General features: G+C 38.0%; 1 protein-coding gene across 3 annotated transcripts in view; it reads left to right on the plus strand.

Annotated features, from left to right (window-relative positions):
* The first annotated feature begins 1,095 nt into the window (after nt 1–1,095).
* Nucleotides 1,096–18,088, plus strand: part of LOC110299107 (ATP-binding cassette sub-family A member 3-like) — a 118,417-nt gene continuing 101,424 nt past the window's right edge. For 2 of the 3 annotated variants that reach the window (XM_029479129.1, XM_029479130.1), the window contains exons 1-8: nt 1,096–1,239; nt 3,157–3,409; nt 6,624–6,751; nt 10,655–10,796; nt 12,903–13,162; nt 14,368–14,484; nt 15,179–15,296; nt 17,574–17,747. In XM_029479129.1, the coding sequence (XP_029334989.1) occupies nt 1,180–1,239; nt 3,157–3,409; nt 6,624–6,751; nt 10,655–10,796; nt 12,903–13,162; nt 14,368–14,484; nt 15,179–15,296; nt 17,574–17,747 (1,252 nt within the window). In that variant the 5' untranslated portion in view covers nt 1,096–1,179. The remainder of the gene's footprint in view (nt 1,240–3,156; nt 3,410–6,623; nt 6,752–10,654; nt 10,797–12,902; nt 13,163–14,367; nt 14,485–15,178; nt 15,297–17,573; nt 17,748–18,088) is intronic. The other variant, XM_029479131.1, reaches the window with a different exon arrangement.

Consider the following 18,088-nt stretch of genomic DNA (forward strand, 5'->3'; position numbering starts at 1 on the left):
CCTCCAGGGTTGTCTTCCTTTGTGTTTTCTTTAATGTTTCGATTTCCATTTTTAGATTCTGGATGGTTTTGTTCAATTCCTTCACCTGTTTGATTGTGTTATCCTGAATTTCTTTTAAGAGATTTATGTGTTTCCTCTTTGAGGGCTTCTACTTATTTACTTGTGCTCTCCTGTATTTCTTTAAGAGAGTTATTTATGTTCTTCTTAAAGCCCTCTATAATCTTCATGAGATGGGATTTTATATCTGAATCTTGCTTTTCAGGTGTGTTGGGGCATCCATGGCTTGCTGTGGTGGGAGAAATAAGCCCTGATGTTGCCAAATAGTATTGGTTTCTGTTCCTTAGGTTCTTGCACTTGCCTTTCACCATCTGGTTATCTCTGGTGTTAACTGGCCTTGCTGTCTCTGAATGGAGCATGTCCCTCCTTCCTGTGTGCCTGTGATTCTGTGATCCTGGGGTCAAGCTGCATCTGGGTGTGGGGTGAGTGGGTGGGGATTCAGAGCACAGGCTCTGCTCCCAGTGCAGATGCAAACTGGAAGCCTGGGCCTCTGGCTGGGCTGGGTCCCTGCATCCCTGGGTCTCAGGGGTCACAGTTATGCCAGGTATTGGGGCAGGGTTTGGGGGTCTCACCTGTGATCCTGGATGTGTCAGAACACCTGGGGATCAAGCTGCATCTCGGTTGAGTGGGTGGGGATACAGAGCACCAGCTCCACTCCAGGAGCAGGTACAAATTGGAAGGAGTGTGTGTCTCTGGCTAGGGTGGGGATTGGAGTCTCATCTGTGATCCTAGATATGTCAGAACAACTGTTGGTCAAGCTGCACCTGGGTGTGGGCTGAGTGGGTGGGGATCCAGAGCACTGGCTCCATTCCCATCACAGGTGCAAACCAGAAGAGGCTTGTGTCTATGGCTGTATCATTAACAATCTTTATTATATATTTAAAAAATAGTAGAAAATGTTAGTAACAATACAATTTGCTTTACTTCAGATATATAATTTCACCAATTTTTGATTAAAAAGTAGTAAAAAGAATCCCATTTTGTTTATTGCTCACATTTTAGGTAACTTACCATTGTAAAACCAAGAAAGAAAGAAAGAAAAGAAAGAAAGAAACAAAGAAGGAAATAATAAAGAAAGGAACCTTTCATTCTTAGAGTTGAGCACATAATTTTTGTAGAAGGATGAATCAGTTGACAGTCAATCAATTAACAGTTCTCCTCTGGAAAAATTTTACATTAAAGGTAGGTAAAAGGCATCCATGGGAATGTCCAACAGAGCCAATTCATTACATTTCATTCTGTGTACATTTGTGCATATACTTTTGAAAAATTCAGACCTGTGGGTAGATCTTCCAAATGTATAAAAGCCAATGAATCCATACTGTAGAGTGACCTGAAAAAGTAGGGAGAAGGAAAGAGGTAGTGAGATAGTTGAAAGGAATTTCAGAATATAGGTCCTGCACTTAGTGATAGTAATACTTAGAGATAGTAATGTACAAAGGCCAGAAGAAAATTCCCAGGTAGGGCTTTTGTTAAGGGCTTCTGATGCAGAGGAAGGGAAAGCATCATGGGAGTGCCTGTGGCTACTGCCTCTGGGTTAGTGTGGAGACTGCTTTGAAAGGAAATTAAAATAGGAAGGGCATGTTTATTAAAGTAATGGAGAGTGAAGCTCAAGGAGGGGAGGAACATTCTTTTCTGGGAATACAAGGAGCACTTCCTGGAACTAGGGTACTCCTTTGCCTTCCATTTATAGTCTGATGTTTTTAGACAAACGTAGATTAAACTATCCTTGAATTATAGTTTTGAACAAAACATTCCCCCCATGATGATCACCACAGCTGCATTCAATATTGAATAACTCTGACCCAAGACGAAAGTAGCAGATGATGAGACAGAAGAGTAGAGCAAAGTTGTCCAAAAATTACTCTTTTTTTTCAAGTTACATCAGATATTTGCAGGACCAAAAAATTATTTTTTTAACCAAAGTAGCCTTTAAATTATTGCAAAATAACCTAGGAAACTTAATTATAATACACATATTAGAAATGTTATCTACAGAAAATCTGGTAGAAAACTAATGATATACTGTCCAACTGGGTAGCATCTAAAATTAGTGATTTTTAAAGTCAACCAAGAATAAATTAATCAAGGTAGCTTTATTTAGGTTTTCTCTGGTAAAAATTCTGTTCCCTTATTTATTCTTAAATTTGAGAGATTTAGGATTTAATTGAGCCCATTCAAGTGGTTACATCAAATCCCAGCAATTGTTGTTGATCTGGTCACAAAGATCTAGTGTATAAACATCCTGGCCTTGAGGGATAATCTGCTATTTCATGACGAAACTATTAAAAGAGAAACATACTCAGCTTTTTATGGGGCCAGGAGTTTGTTTGGCTTTGGCCTTTTATGGCCTCATTTTCTAATGAGTTAACAATCACTTAGATTAATTTAGGAGCCCTTGTGACAAAAGCAGTAAGAATTTAATGGTTGTTTTGTCCAGAGAATGATCTATTAGAGACATAGTTCCAGTTTCAAGTGAGTACGTTTACTAACCATGCAGCAAGCAAAGGTAAAAGAATAAATAGAAAGCAGAGGAGAAATAGCAAAACCTCATCAACTTGGGTAGAAATTGCCTGGGGAAATTCCATTGAGGCAATCTGGTAGAGTATGTGACTGAGAATCTCAGACAGAGCAGTGTTCCCTTGGGTCAGTACTCTAAGGGAAAGAACCAATATAAAGCAGTGGATAGACAGCAAAACACCAACTCTTGTTCTTACAACATCAAGCAGAAATGACTGGGAAAGCACTGTTTAAACTGTCATACTGGAGTACCTGACAAAGAACATTCTCTCCCCTGGGACAAGAAAGGGAAGAAGGAGTTCTTCACTCCCATAGTCTACCCTCAACATGTACAAAGAGCACATGACAGACAGTTTACCAATATAATTTATGATGATGCACTTGAATTCTATGGTATCTGTAAGATTATTTGAGAGAATTGAATGCATAGAATGTATACCATACTTGTCATGGCTGACAGGTCTTAAGTTCAGGCTCTGAACATACATCTGCCCTTTATTCTGTGTGGTAAAACATAAAACTCTCATTTATATTGAATGTGTACTCTTGAGTTAATAACATGTCTTTTCCCTCTTTTAGAAGAGGCAGATCATTAGTACATCAGCAGAACTCTTGGCAGCTTTGCTGTTTGTAATAATGTTGTTGATATTCCGTGCACTTACTGATATGAATATTGCCGGACCGTATCATTTCACTCCTCAACCCATTGCTATCATGCCTTCTTTCATCAAAGATGCCCAGGAGTGGGAATTGATTTACATACCTTCTGAAATTGATGTGGTAAGAGAAATCATTGAGGATGTAAAGAGGAACCTCAACACCACTATCAAAGGTAGACATTGAAGTTTTTGATAAAAGACTGCTGCATCTATAGGAAAAAAAAAACAAAATAATGCTAAAAATTGAGGTTAAGATGGAGTTATGTCTTTTTGCCTTTCTTCTTTTAATTATTTTTACACTCCATATTTCATTCCCCACCCACCTCCATCCACCCTCTGACTGCTCCGCATCCCACACCTCCTCCCCATCCCCCTTGTCTCCACGTGGATGACCCCACCCCACCCCCAACCCACCTGACCTCTCCTCCAGTCTCTTGAGGGTTAGGTGCATCATCTCTGAATGAACACAGAACCTGGAAGTCCTCTGCTGTATGTGTATTGTGGCCCTCATATCAGCTGGTGTATGCTGTTTGTTTGGAGGTCCAGTGTTTGAGAGATCTTGGGGGTCCAGATTAATTGAGACTGCTGGTCTTCTTACAGGATTGCCCTTCTCCTTAGCTTCTTTCAGCCTTCCTTAATTCAACAGCAGGAGTCAGCTGCTTCTGTCCATTGATTGGGTGCAAATATCTGCATCTGACTCTTTCAGCTGCTTGTTGGGTCTTTTGGAGAGCAGTCATGATTGGTCCCTTTTTGTGAGCGTTCCATAGCCTCCGTAATAGTGTCAGGCCTTGAGACCTCCCCTTGAGCTGGAACCACTTTGGGCCTGTCGCTGGACCTTCCTTTCCTCAGGCTCCTCTCCATTTCCATCCCTGTAATTATGAGTCAGAGATGTGACTCTGGGATGGCAACCTCATCCTTCACTTGCTGCCCTGTCTTCCTGCTGCAGGTGGACTCTATAAGTCTCCTCTCCCTACTGCCAGGCATTTCATTTAAGGTCCCTCCCTTTGAGTCCTGTATGGTGGACAGCAGCTGCATGGTTGGAAGGAGCATCTTAGAGAGAGAGTAAGGAAGCCCAAAGTATAAACAGCAACAACAGCAAAGAACACATTTAGCTCTGGCCAGCATCAGAAAAAGACAAACAAAATGAGAGAGGGAGGGAGAAAGAAGAGGGAAGAGGAAGGTTAGGGGAGGATAGTTCTGCCTTTCTGGCAAACAGCTGAACCTCACGGCAACTCAGAGTGTGCTATAGAGTAAGAATTCAGAAAAGAAAAGGACATTATCTCATTAAAGGGATACTTATTCTGTCTGTCTTGTCTTGTTTTGTTTTAGCATGGCTTAAGGTGATTCTGCCTTCCTAGGGGTGCTCCTGGCTTCCTGAGGGGTGCTCTCTTGTCCAGATTCATAAACTCACCAAACTGGATTAACCCTTTTATGTTTTGGGTAGCTTGAAATGTTAGGTCTCATGGAAATCTAGAAATACAATTCCAAAGCTAGAGTTCTAGTCTCCCCCCTCAGGTAGAACTTTTAGGTAGGAAAGGGTGCTCATTTAGGAGGAGATAAGAAACTAGATCTTGCTTCTGGTAATCCTGGACATGTTTTGTGTGGTCCCTGTCCTGAATGTGGCCTGTCCAGTTACTATCTCTTGTTCTCATTACTCAGCTCTGAAGAGGTGACCATAACTACCATTAGGGAATTGGGATAAGAACTGATCTGGCTGAATGGGGCATTGGGTACAGCAGTTAGGATACCTCTTCTGGTGAGCCTATCTAAAAGATACCAGAAGTATATCCACGATTTGTATGTCTTAATTGTCATGTGTCGTGTGTTGACTGGCAACTGGAAAGAGACTTGAGGGAGAAGTAAAGGGGATAGTTGTTAGTACTGCAGGTCTTAGAATGGGAGGGAGCCAAGAGGCAGAAGACGGCTGTTTTAAATGTCCAAATCAGAGTCCATTATTCTCTTGATAGGTTCACCGAGCTTGTGTCCTCTGTGCACCTTCGTGTGTTTTACTGTGGCCTCCAAGGTTGGACTCAGTAGTAATGAACCCAGCACCTGTGTTTGTTTGAGCATTCTGATAGCTGTTGCAGTGGCTAGAATCACAGTGAATTTTCTTCTAGAGAGGGAGAGACCTTTAACCATCATTCAATTTTTAGGTTAAAATGAGAGTGGGTGTGTTTTCCCAGCTGCTAATTGGCACTACATTGTTGAATTAAACAACAGTCAGAATGTCCACACTGGGCACCATTTTTCTTATGGAGAAGAAAACCATCCATGGTACATAGTTGTCTAAATAACATCTAGTGACTCCTTGAACTATTTAAGAAATATGGTAATCATTTACATTTTTGGTTATGCTTTTCTGGTAGATGTTTTGGACTATGCAGGCTGCCAAATCTGACCATTTTTGTTTTTAGCATCAGAGTCAGACGAAGATATAGTCCTTTTGAGTCTTCAAATTTCTGTATTTCATTAAGGGTTTTTTTTTCTGTTTTGTTTTGTTTTGTTTTGTTTTGCTTTGTTTTTTGCTTTTTTCAACACAGGGCTTTTCTGTGTAGCCCTGGCTGTCCTGGAACTCACTCTGTAGACCAGGCTGGCCTCCAACTCAGAAATCCTCCTGCCTCTGCCTCCCAAGTGCTGGGATTAAAGGCGTGTGCCACCACTGCCCGGCCATTAAGATCATTTTTTTTTTAAGTTCTTGAATTTATTTTGAACATTTTCTTCTTCTTTCTGGGACTAAAATGACATGTATGCTAGATGCTTTGCATTGATCCGTGTGTCAGTGAGGCTGTGTTCAACTTCTTCCAGTCTTCTTCATGATGCTGCTGAGGCTGGGCAATGTCACTGATCCGTCTCCACTACTTTCTTCTCTATTACCCTCAGACTGTTATCAGATGAGGTTTAATTTGAAGTGCTAGCCGCTCCCTGTCTTTGCTCTTCTTTGAAACAGCTTTATAAAGCACCAAGAAATACAATGTACCTTGCAGATAGACCATATGTCTATTTAATGTATATGAATCAGTGGGTTTCAGTGTACTTGGAGTGGTACAAGTACTACAGCAGTGGATTAGAGTTCACCTCCAACGAAGCTGTACACAGTCTTGATCCTGACTCCATCAGGAAAGCTTCCTGCCCTCTAGACTGTCCTGGCTGGATGTACACTGTGCTGCTTGTTCATCTAACATCACACAACTTTTCACAGTAAAAATTTATAAAATGCCAAAAAGATTTTGTACCTGAAATATCCATTAATTACTCTCATGTCAATATTTAAGAAAAAAAAGAATCACAATATTTGTAATAGATTTTTGTCTATATAAAGTAGCATCTCACCTCACAGACAGAATTACTGAATGTTTTACTTAAGCAGACAATTTTGTCCCTCTGTAGTTCGAGGCTTCCCTTCAGAGGCTGAGTTTGAGGAGTACATTCTCTTTGATAATATGTCTCAGAAAGTACTGGCTGCCATTGTTTTTGACTGTGGCTTCAAAAACAAAAGTGATCCTCTGCCACTTCAGGTAAAAAAAAAATTATTTAAGGTTTTCAAATAAGTAGTGTTCCTATAATAGCACCTTTACCTTCTAGGATTTTTAATGAATTAATTATTATTAGCCCAATTTTGCAAATGGAGAAGGTATCATTCCTGAAACAAACTAATAATATGTAATAAAGCAAGAATACTAATTCATATTTGAGTGAGTTAATGTCTTTGCATGTATTACTGATTATAAGAGAGTGGGGTTTTTAAGTCTCAACTATTAGCTTGACTAGATTTAGAATCACCTAAGACATCTGTGAAGGTATTTTTAGAAAGGGTGAAATAAGGGGATAAGAACCACCCTAAATGTGGAGAGCAGTGTCTCATGGGCTGTACAGGGGAAAGGAGAAAGCCAGCAGTATCCTGCCATTTCAGCTTTTCTGGGTTTGGGCTATACTGTGAACAACTCTGCTCTGCCTTGCCTTTCTCTAGCATCTGAAACTGAGTCAAAATCAATCTGTAGTCCTTTAAATTGTTTCTGTCGGGTATTGTCACAGCAACACACTCACACACACACACACACACACACACTCACACACACACACACACACACACACACACACACACANCACACACACACACACACACACACACACACACACACACACAGAGAACTCTAGACTAAGAAGAAACCTTAAATGGCCAGCACTTGTATTTCATACACAGTGGCAAAGATGTGTTTTAAGTCAGAGGCATTTTTATTGGTAGACAACTGAACTCAGAAATCCCTTCTTCGAATAAGAAACAAAATAAAGTTCCTTTCATAAATCTACAGAAGACTTGTAGACTTAAATGTATCCATTCAACCATATGGTTTCAGAACTGAAGAGGGGCTGATGGTGTCTACAGAAAGACAAGGAAAGAGCAGTGCTTTGAATTTGGAGTTCCTAGAAAATTTTATAGACATCCTATCCTGGTGGTTGTAGAAATAAGTGATCAGTCTGTAGCACCTAGAGATTGAGCCACACCTACAGTTTCTAAAGCAGGCACTTATTGGAAGACAAAAGTAGGATCTGTATTGTCTTAATAGCTATCTCTTATTTTGTGGCTCCATTCAACTATGCCAGCTTTCTTAGTTTGTATAGATTTCTAAAGCTATATATCCATTAATGTGGATTTAGTTGCATGGGCATTAGCATACATTGGCCCAAAGTAGCTTCAGTGCCATGTCAAGTATCATTCTTGCTACCTACAGACTCTTCTCAAATCTCAAATCTTTGAATGAAATTCCCAATGCTAAAATTCCCATAGATTTTCTCTAGTGCTTAGTCTATTTTAATAATCTCTCTAGAATCTTATTTACTTACTTACTTACTTACATGTATATGATGTGTGTGTGAGTGTAGGCACTCAGCCATGGCTACAGCATACACATGGTGGTCAGGGGACAACTTTGGGGAATCAGTTCTCTCCTTCTCCCATGGGTCTTGGAATTTAAACTTGGTTCTTCAGGATTGCATAGCAAATGCTTTTACCCCCTGTGCCATCTTGACAGCCTTTTTTGATGGTTTTCTGTGTAATTCTAATAGGTCTGCCTTCATGTTACTTGACTTTTTTCTCTTACTGCTTTTAATACTCTATCTTTATTTAGAGCATTTGTTGTTCTGATAATTATGTGTCAGGAGGAATTTCTTTTCTGGTCCAGTTGATTTGGAGTCTGTAAGCTTCTTGTATGTTCATGGGCATCTCTTTCTTTAGATTTGGGAAGTTTTCTTCTATAATTTTGTTGAAAATATTTAAGTTGATAATCTTCATTCTCATCTATACCTATTATCCTTAGGTTTTGTCTTCTCATTGTGTCCTGGATTTCCTTAGATGTTTTGAGTTAGAATCTTTTTGAATTTTTCATTTTCTTTGATTGTTGTGTCCATGTTCTCTATGGAATCTTTTGCACCTGAGATTCTCTCTTCCATCTCTTGTATTCTGCTGGTGATGCTCACATCTATGTCTCCTGATTTCTTTCCTAGGATTTCTATCTCCAGAGTTGTCTCCCTTTGTGATTTCTTCATTGTTTCTACTTCCATTTTTAGATCCTGGATGGTTTTATTCAATTCCTTCACCTGTTTGGTTGTGTTTTCCAGTAATTCTTTAAGGGATTTTTGTGTTTTCTCTTTAAGGACTTNTACCTGTTTAGCTGTATTCTCCTGTATTTCTTTAAGGGAGTTATTAATGTCCTTCTTAAAATTCTCTACCAGCATCATGCAATGTGATTTTAAATATGAATCTTGCTTTTCCGGTGTGTTGGGGTATCTAGGACTTGCTTTGGTGGGAGTACTGGGTTCTGATGATGCCAAGTAGTCTTGGTTTCTGTTGGTAAGATTCTTACATTTGCCTTTTGCCATCTGGTAATCTCTGGTGTTAGATGTTCTAGCTGTCTCTGGGTGGCATTTGTTCCTCCTGTGAGTCTGTTAACCTGTGTCAGCATTCCTGGGAGACCAGCTCTCTCCTGGCAAGGCCAGTGCACAGAGGGCTGCGGAATAGCTCCACCTCCTAGCTCCAGATGTAGGCCTGTAGGACCCTGTCCTAGAAGCTCTGTTGCTTCTATGGGTGCTCTCCTGTGTGGACCCGCCTTCTTCTGCATGTAGCCACCTTAGAGAGTGCTTAACATTTTATTAAACAAATAATGTTCCATGTAACAAGCTTTGAATAAAGGCTTTTTATTTTTAAAAATTACACTTAAGAAACTGAATCATGAAGACTTAATATTTAAAGAAATTATTTATAAAGCATATTTGTGATAATATACTAATATCCAAGATATTTAAAAAGTCCTATAATTCAATAATAAAAATTTTAATTTTGGGAATATTTATAAAATTAAACAATGAGATACTACTCTCAAACACATGCAGCATATATCTTATATATATTAACATATTTATTTCCTGCTTTTATTCCCTAATCTGAACTCTAGACACTATTTCCCAATATTGCCAGCTGAATGGTGTTTCTGCATTCTCTTTTTCTTTCAGTTAGTGGGCATGGTTTCTGGGGGTTTTTTTTCCCCTATATCTTGAACAATTGCATACCACTCTGTTATATGGAGGTGTCATGATTTGATCCATCTCATACATTGCAATTAAGTTAATTCTTATATATTTAGACCACAGACAACATTATAGCAAACTTGCTGTTCAAAATTAATTTATAATTCAAGATTATTCAAATCTGTTTCTTTAGAAAGTATTTCTGAGTTGATCAATAATTGACTGCTGTGGTTTCAGAGATTGTTGTGAAATTAACTCATTAAAATACAATAGCCATTGGAACAGTATTAGGAGTTAATCAGGTCATGAGGACTCTACCTGATGAAAGAAGAGTGCAGTCCCCTTTTGGTTCTGTACTTCTTTGTCTTTCACCCCTAACTATGTGAATCAAAGAACTTCTTTCCTTCATGGACCATTTTGTAAACAACCAGCAAACTGCCAGTCCCTTGATAATGCCATCTCTACCTCCATAGCTCTTACAAATTGGTCAAATTACAGCAGCAAAGAATAGGTTATGATAATTTGTGTGCTTCTGTTAGCTATTAGTTATTGCTTGATTCTCCATTGGTGTGCCATTTTTCATTCATCCTACAAGGATTGGATTCATGTGCTTGTTTGTCTATAGCTCTGCAAACATTCATTGTTCGGCTTTTTATTTTGTCAATATAAGTTCAAAGAGTAGCTTATACATCTGTAGTATAAATGTACATTTATTTCATGTCCTTGAGAATCTTTTCATGCTTGTCTTTCAGATGAATCTAGGGAGCATACAGTCTCTACCTTGCTCACTGTGCATTCTAGGCATTCAGAATTTATCAGATTGGTTTCATTGGTTTTCTACTGGGATATAACTTTATTGGTTTTCAACACATATAACTTTTTATTAATACTTTCAGGTAAAATATCACTTGCGTTTTGTTGGTGCACAGAGAACCATTTGGTGGCCAGACAAGATAGGCTGGAAAACGAAACTTCTCTTTCCTAATCATCCTTCTATACGACCCAGGAATCCAAATTATCTTGATGGAGGAAGTCCTGGTAAGCAGGTCCTCAGCATACTTACTTTATCAAAATGGTCTCAAGCTACTACTGTTATGCCCGGATCTCGAGGCCCCTAAAGAGATCACCAGGAACCACAACTCCAATGCAAGCGCAGGAGAGTCTTTATTCAGGCTCAAGCCTGGACCACAAACCTTCCTTATGCAACAAGATAGGAGAGTGGCACCAAGGTATAAGTTATAAGGAATGGGGATTATAAAGGAAAAACCTGCAAGTGGGGATTTCTAAGCCTTGTTGTCACATGATTGGGTAAGAGGGTAAAAGAATGTTGGCCTTTAAGCTGATTGGTTCAGAGAATCTGGTCAACCACAAGAAGGGACCACACATCTAAAAGAAGAGCGTCTTGACTTATGTTTCCTTAGCCCACCCTGTTGTTATCTGCTGGCCACAGCTGTTATGTCTGTTTTGCAACTGCCAAGAATGTCTCAAGGTTTTTCTCAGAACTCAGGGGTGGGGACCAAGTGACTCTAAGGACAAGTTAGCTTAAAATGGAGTCTGAAAAACAAAATGGAGTTTGTTCTGATACTTTAATCCTTTCAGTACATGTATAAACATATACTTATGTTTAAGTATTTATATTCATTTAACAAATGAGAAATGTTTACTCTTCATTGTAATTAAAATTTATATTATAACAGTCTTCGGTCTTTACTCTTGATAAACTTATATATCTTATTGTATCCATCTTCAGTTCTCATATCAGTATAAACATATTTTTAAATTTTTTTGTGTTATTTAATTTAATTTATATCCCAAATGTTGCCCCCTTTCCAGTCTCCTCAAGCAGAGTTCTTCACCCCATTTTACTTTTATTCAAAAGTATTCACTATATATGTGTATGACTGGGGTCCAGTATGATAGTTCGGGATACACCTACAGTGTGCTACATCAAATCTTACTTCTTGCCTATCTTCCATAATCATAGTTCAATATTTAGATTAAATTTATTTAATTAAACTCAGAGTACAAAGTACTTGTTTGTCTATGTGTATTACTATTTAACTCAATAAACTCTTGTTATACTCATGTTGATGCAAAGGACATGATTTTTAGGTAATCATTGCATGATGGTTATTGACACCCATACTGATTAAGACAATTAAAAGTTTTGAGTTCTTTTTATTAATGGCCAGACCAAGAGCAAGCTCCTGCCTCTGAAAAGTCTGGTAGTTCCCACACTGGGTACAGCATTTTTAAGACAAAACTATAATTACATCAGTGTTCAAGAGAAGTTACTTTAGTGAGGAATTTACAGGGGACTAGTAACATCTGATTGCTGTGCAAGTCTCTGTAGTATTTTCCAGACACATCATAATGTGTTTGGATCATGGTCAAGGTCATGGATGTTCTCTGAAGCACTGCTAAGGCAGAGAAGGCTGTTTGAGGGGGTGGAAGGTATGTCTATAATGTAACTACGTATGTACATCCAGATTCACACATCTGTTGATACACATGTGTTCTTGAGGAGGCCTGAGGTTGAATTTGGGTTTCATCCAAATTCTCTTATTTTTCTCTTCATCTATTGGAATAGGCTCTCTTGATGAACTCATAGCTTGCCATTTCAACTAGGGATACCCATGCCCACCTCCTGCATGCTAGGATTATGGGAAAGCTACCATGCTTGCCTAGTTTTATCTTGAATCATAGGCATTTGAACTCTAGTCTTTATACTTATTAGTAAGTACTTTTTTCTACTACCCTAGCCCCCAGTTTCTGATTTTATCTATGCTGTACTTTATTGAACAGAAGTCTTTTGTTAATATTTTTTTTGCCTTTTTGTTGTTTCTGGTTCTGGGATTCATTCCTTTTTGAAGTCATGATCTTCTCAATATTTAATTATATTGTTATTGTTCTTCTAACTAGAAATTTTATAAGTAGAAAACTTAGCAAGCTTGCCAGTTTTATTAATACTAATATTTTAATTTGATAAAGATAAAAATCATATTTAGCCAAAGAAGTGTCTTTTTATGTCAAATCTGTGGTTGGTTCCATATATTGAAAGCTAAGAATTCCTTGCATTTCTTTCTTCATATGTCTGAGTTGCCCCTTAGTCTGTTTCACTTGACCATGAGTTTTTTTATACAGGGTATATTAAGGAAGGATTCCTGGCAGTGCAGCATGCTTTGGACAGGAGCATCATGCTGTATCATGAAAGCAGTGCTGGGAAAAAGCTGTTTGATGAAATCGACACTGTGATACAGAGGTTTCCATACCCAAGTCATCCTCAGGATAAACTACTTTGGATTTCCAGTCCTTTCATCCCGTTAATGTTCATACTCATGTTCTCTTCCATTGTCCTTTCCATCATGCGATCCATTGTGTTTGAAAAGGAAAAAAGATTAAAGGTAGTATCTATATGCATCTATATGTATGTATGTATGTATGGTATGTATGTATGTACGTACGTATCTACGTACATGTACATACACACACACACACACACACACAGAGCCTGTGGATATCTTTTGGAAAGTAGGTTACCTCCATGTATGTATTCAGCATTGCTGGATATTGGTCACCTTCCAGCAGAGCATCAAGAGACCTAAGTATAGAAGCGTGGGTCCTGATGAGTCAGTTCCCTCTACCATGTAAGTATTAGGGGTCAATTTCAGATTGTTATGCTTGTCAGACGTGGCAAGCATGCATTGCCTGCTCAGCCATTTCTCCAGCCCTAGAACTCTTCATAGCAATCTTAATTTCTCAGATTGACTGGAATCATAGAGTTCACATATAGGTATACTTAGAATGTACTTTTTTTTGCACTATGGTAAAGATATAGAAGTGGTCAAAGCACACTTTATAATTGCATGAAAACAGCTCTATGTATCCTCATAATTGAGATTTTCAAAATAATATATCTCAACAGTACTTAGGAATGCCTTTAACAATTTTATCAGTAGAAAAGTAAAATGAGGAAAGAACTAAAAAATGAGCACAAGACAGAATTACAGAAACTGAAACAGAGGGAAATGTGCAGTTGCAGATGAAAGCATCCAAAAGCATAGAACAATATTAAATGTTGTAACATATGTAATTAGATTCTGAAAATTGAGAGAACAAAGCAAAAGGAGTTAAATACACTTGGAAAAGTTTCCAAGATTAATAGTATATATTAAAACTCAGATGCACGAGGCTCAGAGAATACAAAGATAAATATTGCATAAACATGTGTGTGCACACACACATTCTTACATATGTATATTTACAAGAGGATGGGGGTAAAGGGCATAAGTAACACTAAAGATGTGTTGGAAAACTCATAAAATTAATTTTAAAATAATAATTTAAAATGCTTTTCATTTTGTAAATCCCAGATGTAGTATTGAAAAAGATCTCTGAACTAAGAAAAACATATATTTTAAGAGAAATATACACCTTGCTTACTGCATAATTTTGATAGACCTCTAAGCCTTGATTTTTCTCATTCTTAAAGTGGAGATAACATTAACCATTTTTACAGACTTTGTAGTAAAAATTCAAAAGTTGTGTGTGAAAGCACCATGAATTGCCTGACATATAAAATGCTTGATTTGTGTTGACAATCCTACAGGAGTACCAGCTCATAATGGGGCTTAGAAATTGGATCATCTGGATTGGTTATTTCTTCACGTTCTTCCCGTTATATGTCATCGTTATCCTTTTGATATGTATATTACTCTTTGTCCAGGCAAGTACCCAGTTTCATGCTGTCTAACAGATATATAATTAATTGCTTATATAATATTGAATTTTTACTAGCTATAGAAGTTTTTTTTAAAAACAAACATAAGGAGAAAGAGACAAAATTCTTTTAGTGATATGTTTAACTCAGGTCTTTAAAAATATTCTTTTACCATATAACAATTTTTTAAATAATGTTTTTGTTATTTTTAAAATCTAATGTGTTTTGTGTTATTGTACATCCCAATTCTGACATGAAGGTTTTTTATGGAAATATATACTATTTTTGACAATACTATAGTTTTTATTTAAATTTAAACTGTGTTCTTAAAAATAAAATTGAATTCCATAGTCATTCAAGCTGTATTTCAGGTGTTCTATAAATACATAGGACAAATGTCTACTCTAACAGGTAGATGAGTTTCAGTGAGTTGAGTCTGCTACACAATCCAGTGAAAGGAGAGGTATCACGCTATGGCCTTACTGGTCTCCGGGTTCCAGTAGAATCCATTGGATTTTGTGTTTGTTTTGACCTTACTAGAAAACTGAGATGCTGCTGAGTCTCTCAGCAAGACTAACTTCCTGTCTTTGGGTCTCACTAGCTGAGTGTGGCGATGTGTTTCAGTAGGAACCATGCCTTTGTCTCTTACCTTGTGTTTATATGACATTCCCTATCTGATGTCATGATTGTTTCATTGTAGATTGTAGAGGAGCCAGTCTTGCGCTACAGTGACTGTAGTTTCATCTTTGTCTTTCTTACATGTTATGCCATCGCATCCATATGCTTTGCCTTTATGGTTAGCACATTCTTCAGTAAAAGTAAGTCTGGACAGCAGAATCCATAGCATAAAGTGAAAATACAGAGTGTTGCAGGGGGCGGGGGGGCGGGGGGCGGGGGGTGTCAGATGCTCATCTGACAGAGGGTTAATATCTAGAATTATAAACTCAGAAACAAACGAACAAGCAAAAAACCAAAGAACTGTATTTCTTTTTGCTCGTACCTGGACCAGTAAATTCTTTATTGTCTTTCCGAGCTTTCCAGTGTACTCAACTGCTGTTTATGTTTTTAGTTGGCTTTTTTTTTTTCTCACATACTGCATCCTAACTATGGCTTCCCTTCCCTCTACTCCTCCCATCTGGATCCACACCCTTTCTGTGTCTCATTAGAAAGCAAACAGGCTTCTAAGAGATGATACTAAGATAAAATAGGATGAGATAAAACCTAAACTAATACATTGGAGTAGGACAGAACAAACAGAAGGAGAAGAGCCCAGGAGAAGAAACAGAGACCCAGTCATTTGCACACTCAGGAAGCCCATAAAGAAACTAAACAGGAAGCCATAATATATATGCAAAGGAAATGTAAGGCACAAAGGCAGAAGAAAAAGTATATATAAATGAAATTTTCAAAATGGTAAGATTAAAAAGGAAAAGCCCTGACATGACATTATGAGAAAAGGAACCACCAAAGATGCCATTGAGTTTGCTTTCTATTGGCCATCTACTGCTGGGCATGCCACCCTCCCGTAAGAGTAGTTTGTTTCCTCCATAGACTCTTTTGTAGGAAACTAAATTTTTGTTTGCAAGTGGTTTTCAGTTGAAGATTGCTTAGGAGTTAGGGATGAAGGCTTGTGCCCACTTCTCCTTTCAGCTCCAGGACCCCCTCCAGTGCAGCCCCATGCAGGCCCTGTGCATACTGCCTCAGTCTGTGTGTTTATGAGTTAGAGGGCCTTGTTTTCTTGTTGTCTTTCACCCCCTCTGGCACTTACACTCTTTCTACCTCCTCTTCTACAGGGTTTCCTGAGCCCTGTGGTGAGGGATTTGATGGAGACATCTCATTGTTTCTCATTCTGTATTCCTTACTCCATTACTCTATTCCTAGCCTCTGTTATTCTGTGGATTTTAGTTTATGTATTAATGTTGTTTTAGCTAATCATACCCACATATATGCAAATTCATACCAGCTTTGCATTTCTGGGTGTAAGTTTCCTCACTCAGGGTGGTGGTTCCTAGTTTACCTAGGAATCTCTCTCTTCCCTTTTTCTCTTTCTTTTTCTGAATCTTTTTGTTATTGTTGTTGTTGCTAAGAGTAATACTCCATTTTTTTAAAAAAAATAGCACATGTCCTTTATCCACTTGTGTACTGAGGGACATCTATGTTGTTTGTAATTTCTGGTTATTCTGAATAGAGGAGCAATGAATGTGGTTGAGCAGGAGTCCTAGTGATAGGATGAGTATACTTTATGCCTAAGAGTGGGGCAGCTAGATCTTGAGATAGATGAGTTCCCAGCTTTCTGAGGAGCCGCCATCTGATTTCCAGCATGGCTGTACATGTTTATACTCCCCTTACTCTATATCCTCACTAGCATGAGCTGTCACTTGTTTTACTGATCTTAGCCATTTTGACAGGTTTAAGATGTAATCTCAAAATAGTTTTGTTTTCCATTTCCCTAATGATTAGATATGCAGAACATAGCTGTTTCTGGACCAATTGAGGTTCCTCTTTTGAGAATTATGTTTAGATCTATACCTCATTTGCTTTCTTGATATCCAGTGTTTTCAGTTCTTTATATATATTGGATATTAGTTCTCTATTGGATGTGCAGCTGATGAAAGTTTTTTCCCCAGTTAGTATGCTGCTGTCTCCCCTGAGTGATGGTGATGTTAGGAAGTGGTACCCTGCAGTTTGATTGTTTTTGGTTTTGTTTTTAACTTTCTTCACTAACACTGATTTTATGTCCTATTGATATTTTGATGAGAATTGTTTTTCTTTATTTTTAATTCTTCTCTCATACAATACATCTTGACCACAGTTTCCCCTCCTTCCACTCCTCCTAGTTTCCCCATATCTCCCCTTTTCCTCAGATCCACTCTCTCTCCATTTCTGTTCAGAAAAGAGCAAGTTTAACATAACAAAATCCCATGCTTATGAGATTAACAATATCCAGTAGTTAGTAATTATCTACATGTTCAGTTATTTTGTCTTGTTTCATAGATAAGACTGGGAACAGTAACTTTTTGGAAACATAATGTAAGTATATTCACCTTTGTTATCTGTTGTAGCATAAAAAGTTAATTGTAATTTCTTCTTTGAAGCTCGTTTGGCTGCTTCTGCTGGAAACCTCCTATTTTTTGCCAGTTTCTTTCCCTATAATTTCATCTCTGAATACTATGGAATGTTGAACCTTACTACCAAGATAACTGCCTGTCTGAGTGCAAATGTTGCTTTGGCACTGGGGATTAATATTTTAATCAAGTTGGAAATACAAGGTGGGTATTGGTATTGCTGATTCAGTTCTTAGGAAACTGGATAAATGGGAGATGGAAAAGTAAGAAAATGTTATATTCCCCCCAAATTTTCTTATTATATGTGGTTATGTAATGTATGAAAAATATAAAGCTCTGATACCTAGCTGGGAAGCTATTGGCAGTTAACGGGAAGGGTGGGGAAGAGTTAACTTCTTGAGCACTGTATAATGTTGTTCTGATTATTATATGTCGGGAGGAATTTCTTCTCTGGTCCAGTCTATTTGGAGTTCTGTAGGCTTCTTGTATGTTCATGGGCATCTCTTTCTTTAGATTTGGGAAGTTTTCTTCTATAATTTTGTTGA

Source organism: Mus caroli, chromosome 7 (genome assembly GCF_900094665.2).
Source record: "Mus caroli chromosome 7, CAROLI_EIJ_v1.1, whole genome shotgun sequence".
Lineage (NCBI taxonomy): Eukaryota > Metazoa > Chordata > Mammalia > Rodentia > Muridae > Mus > Mus caroli.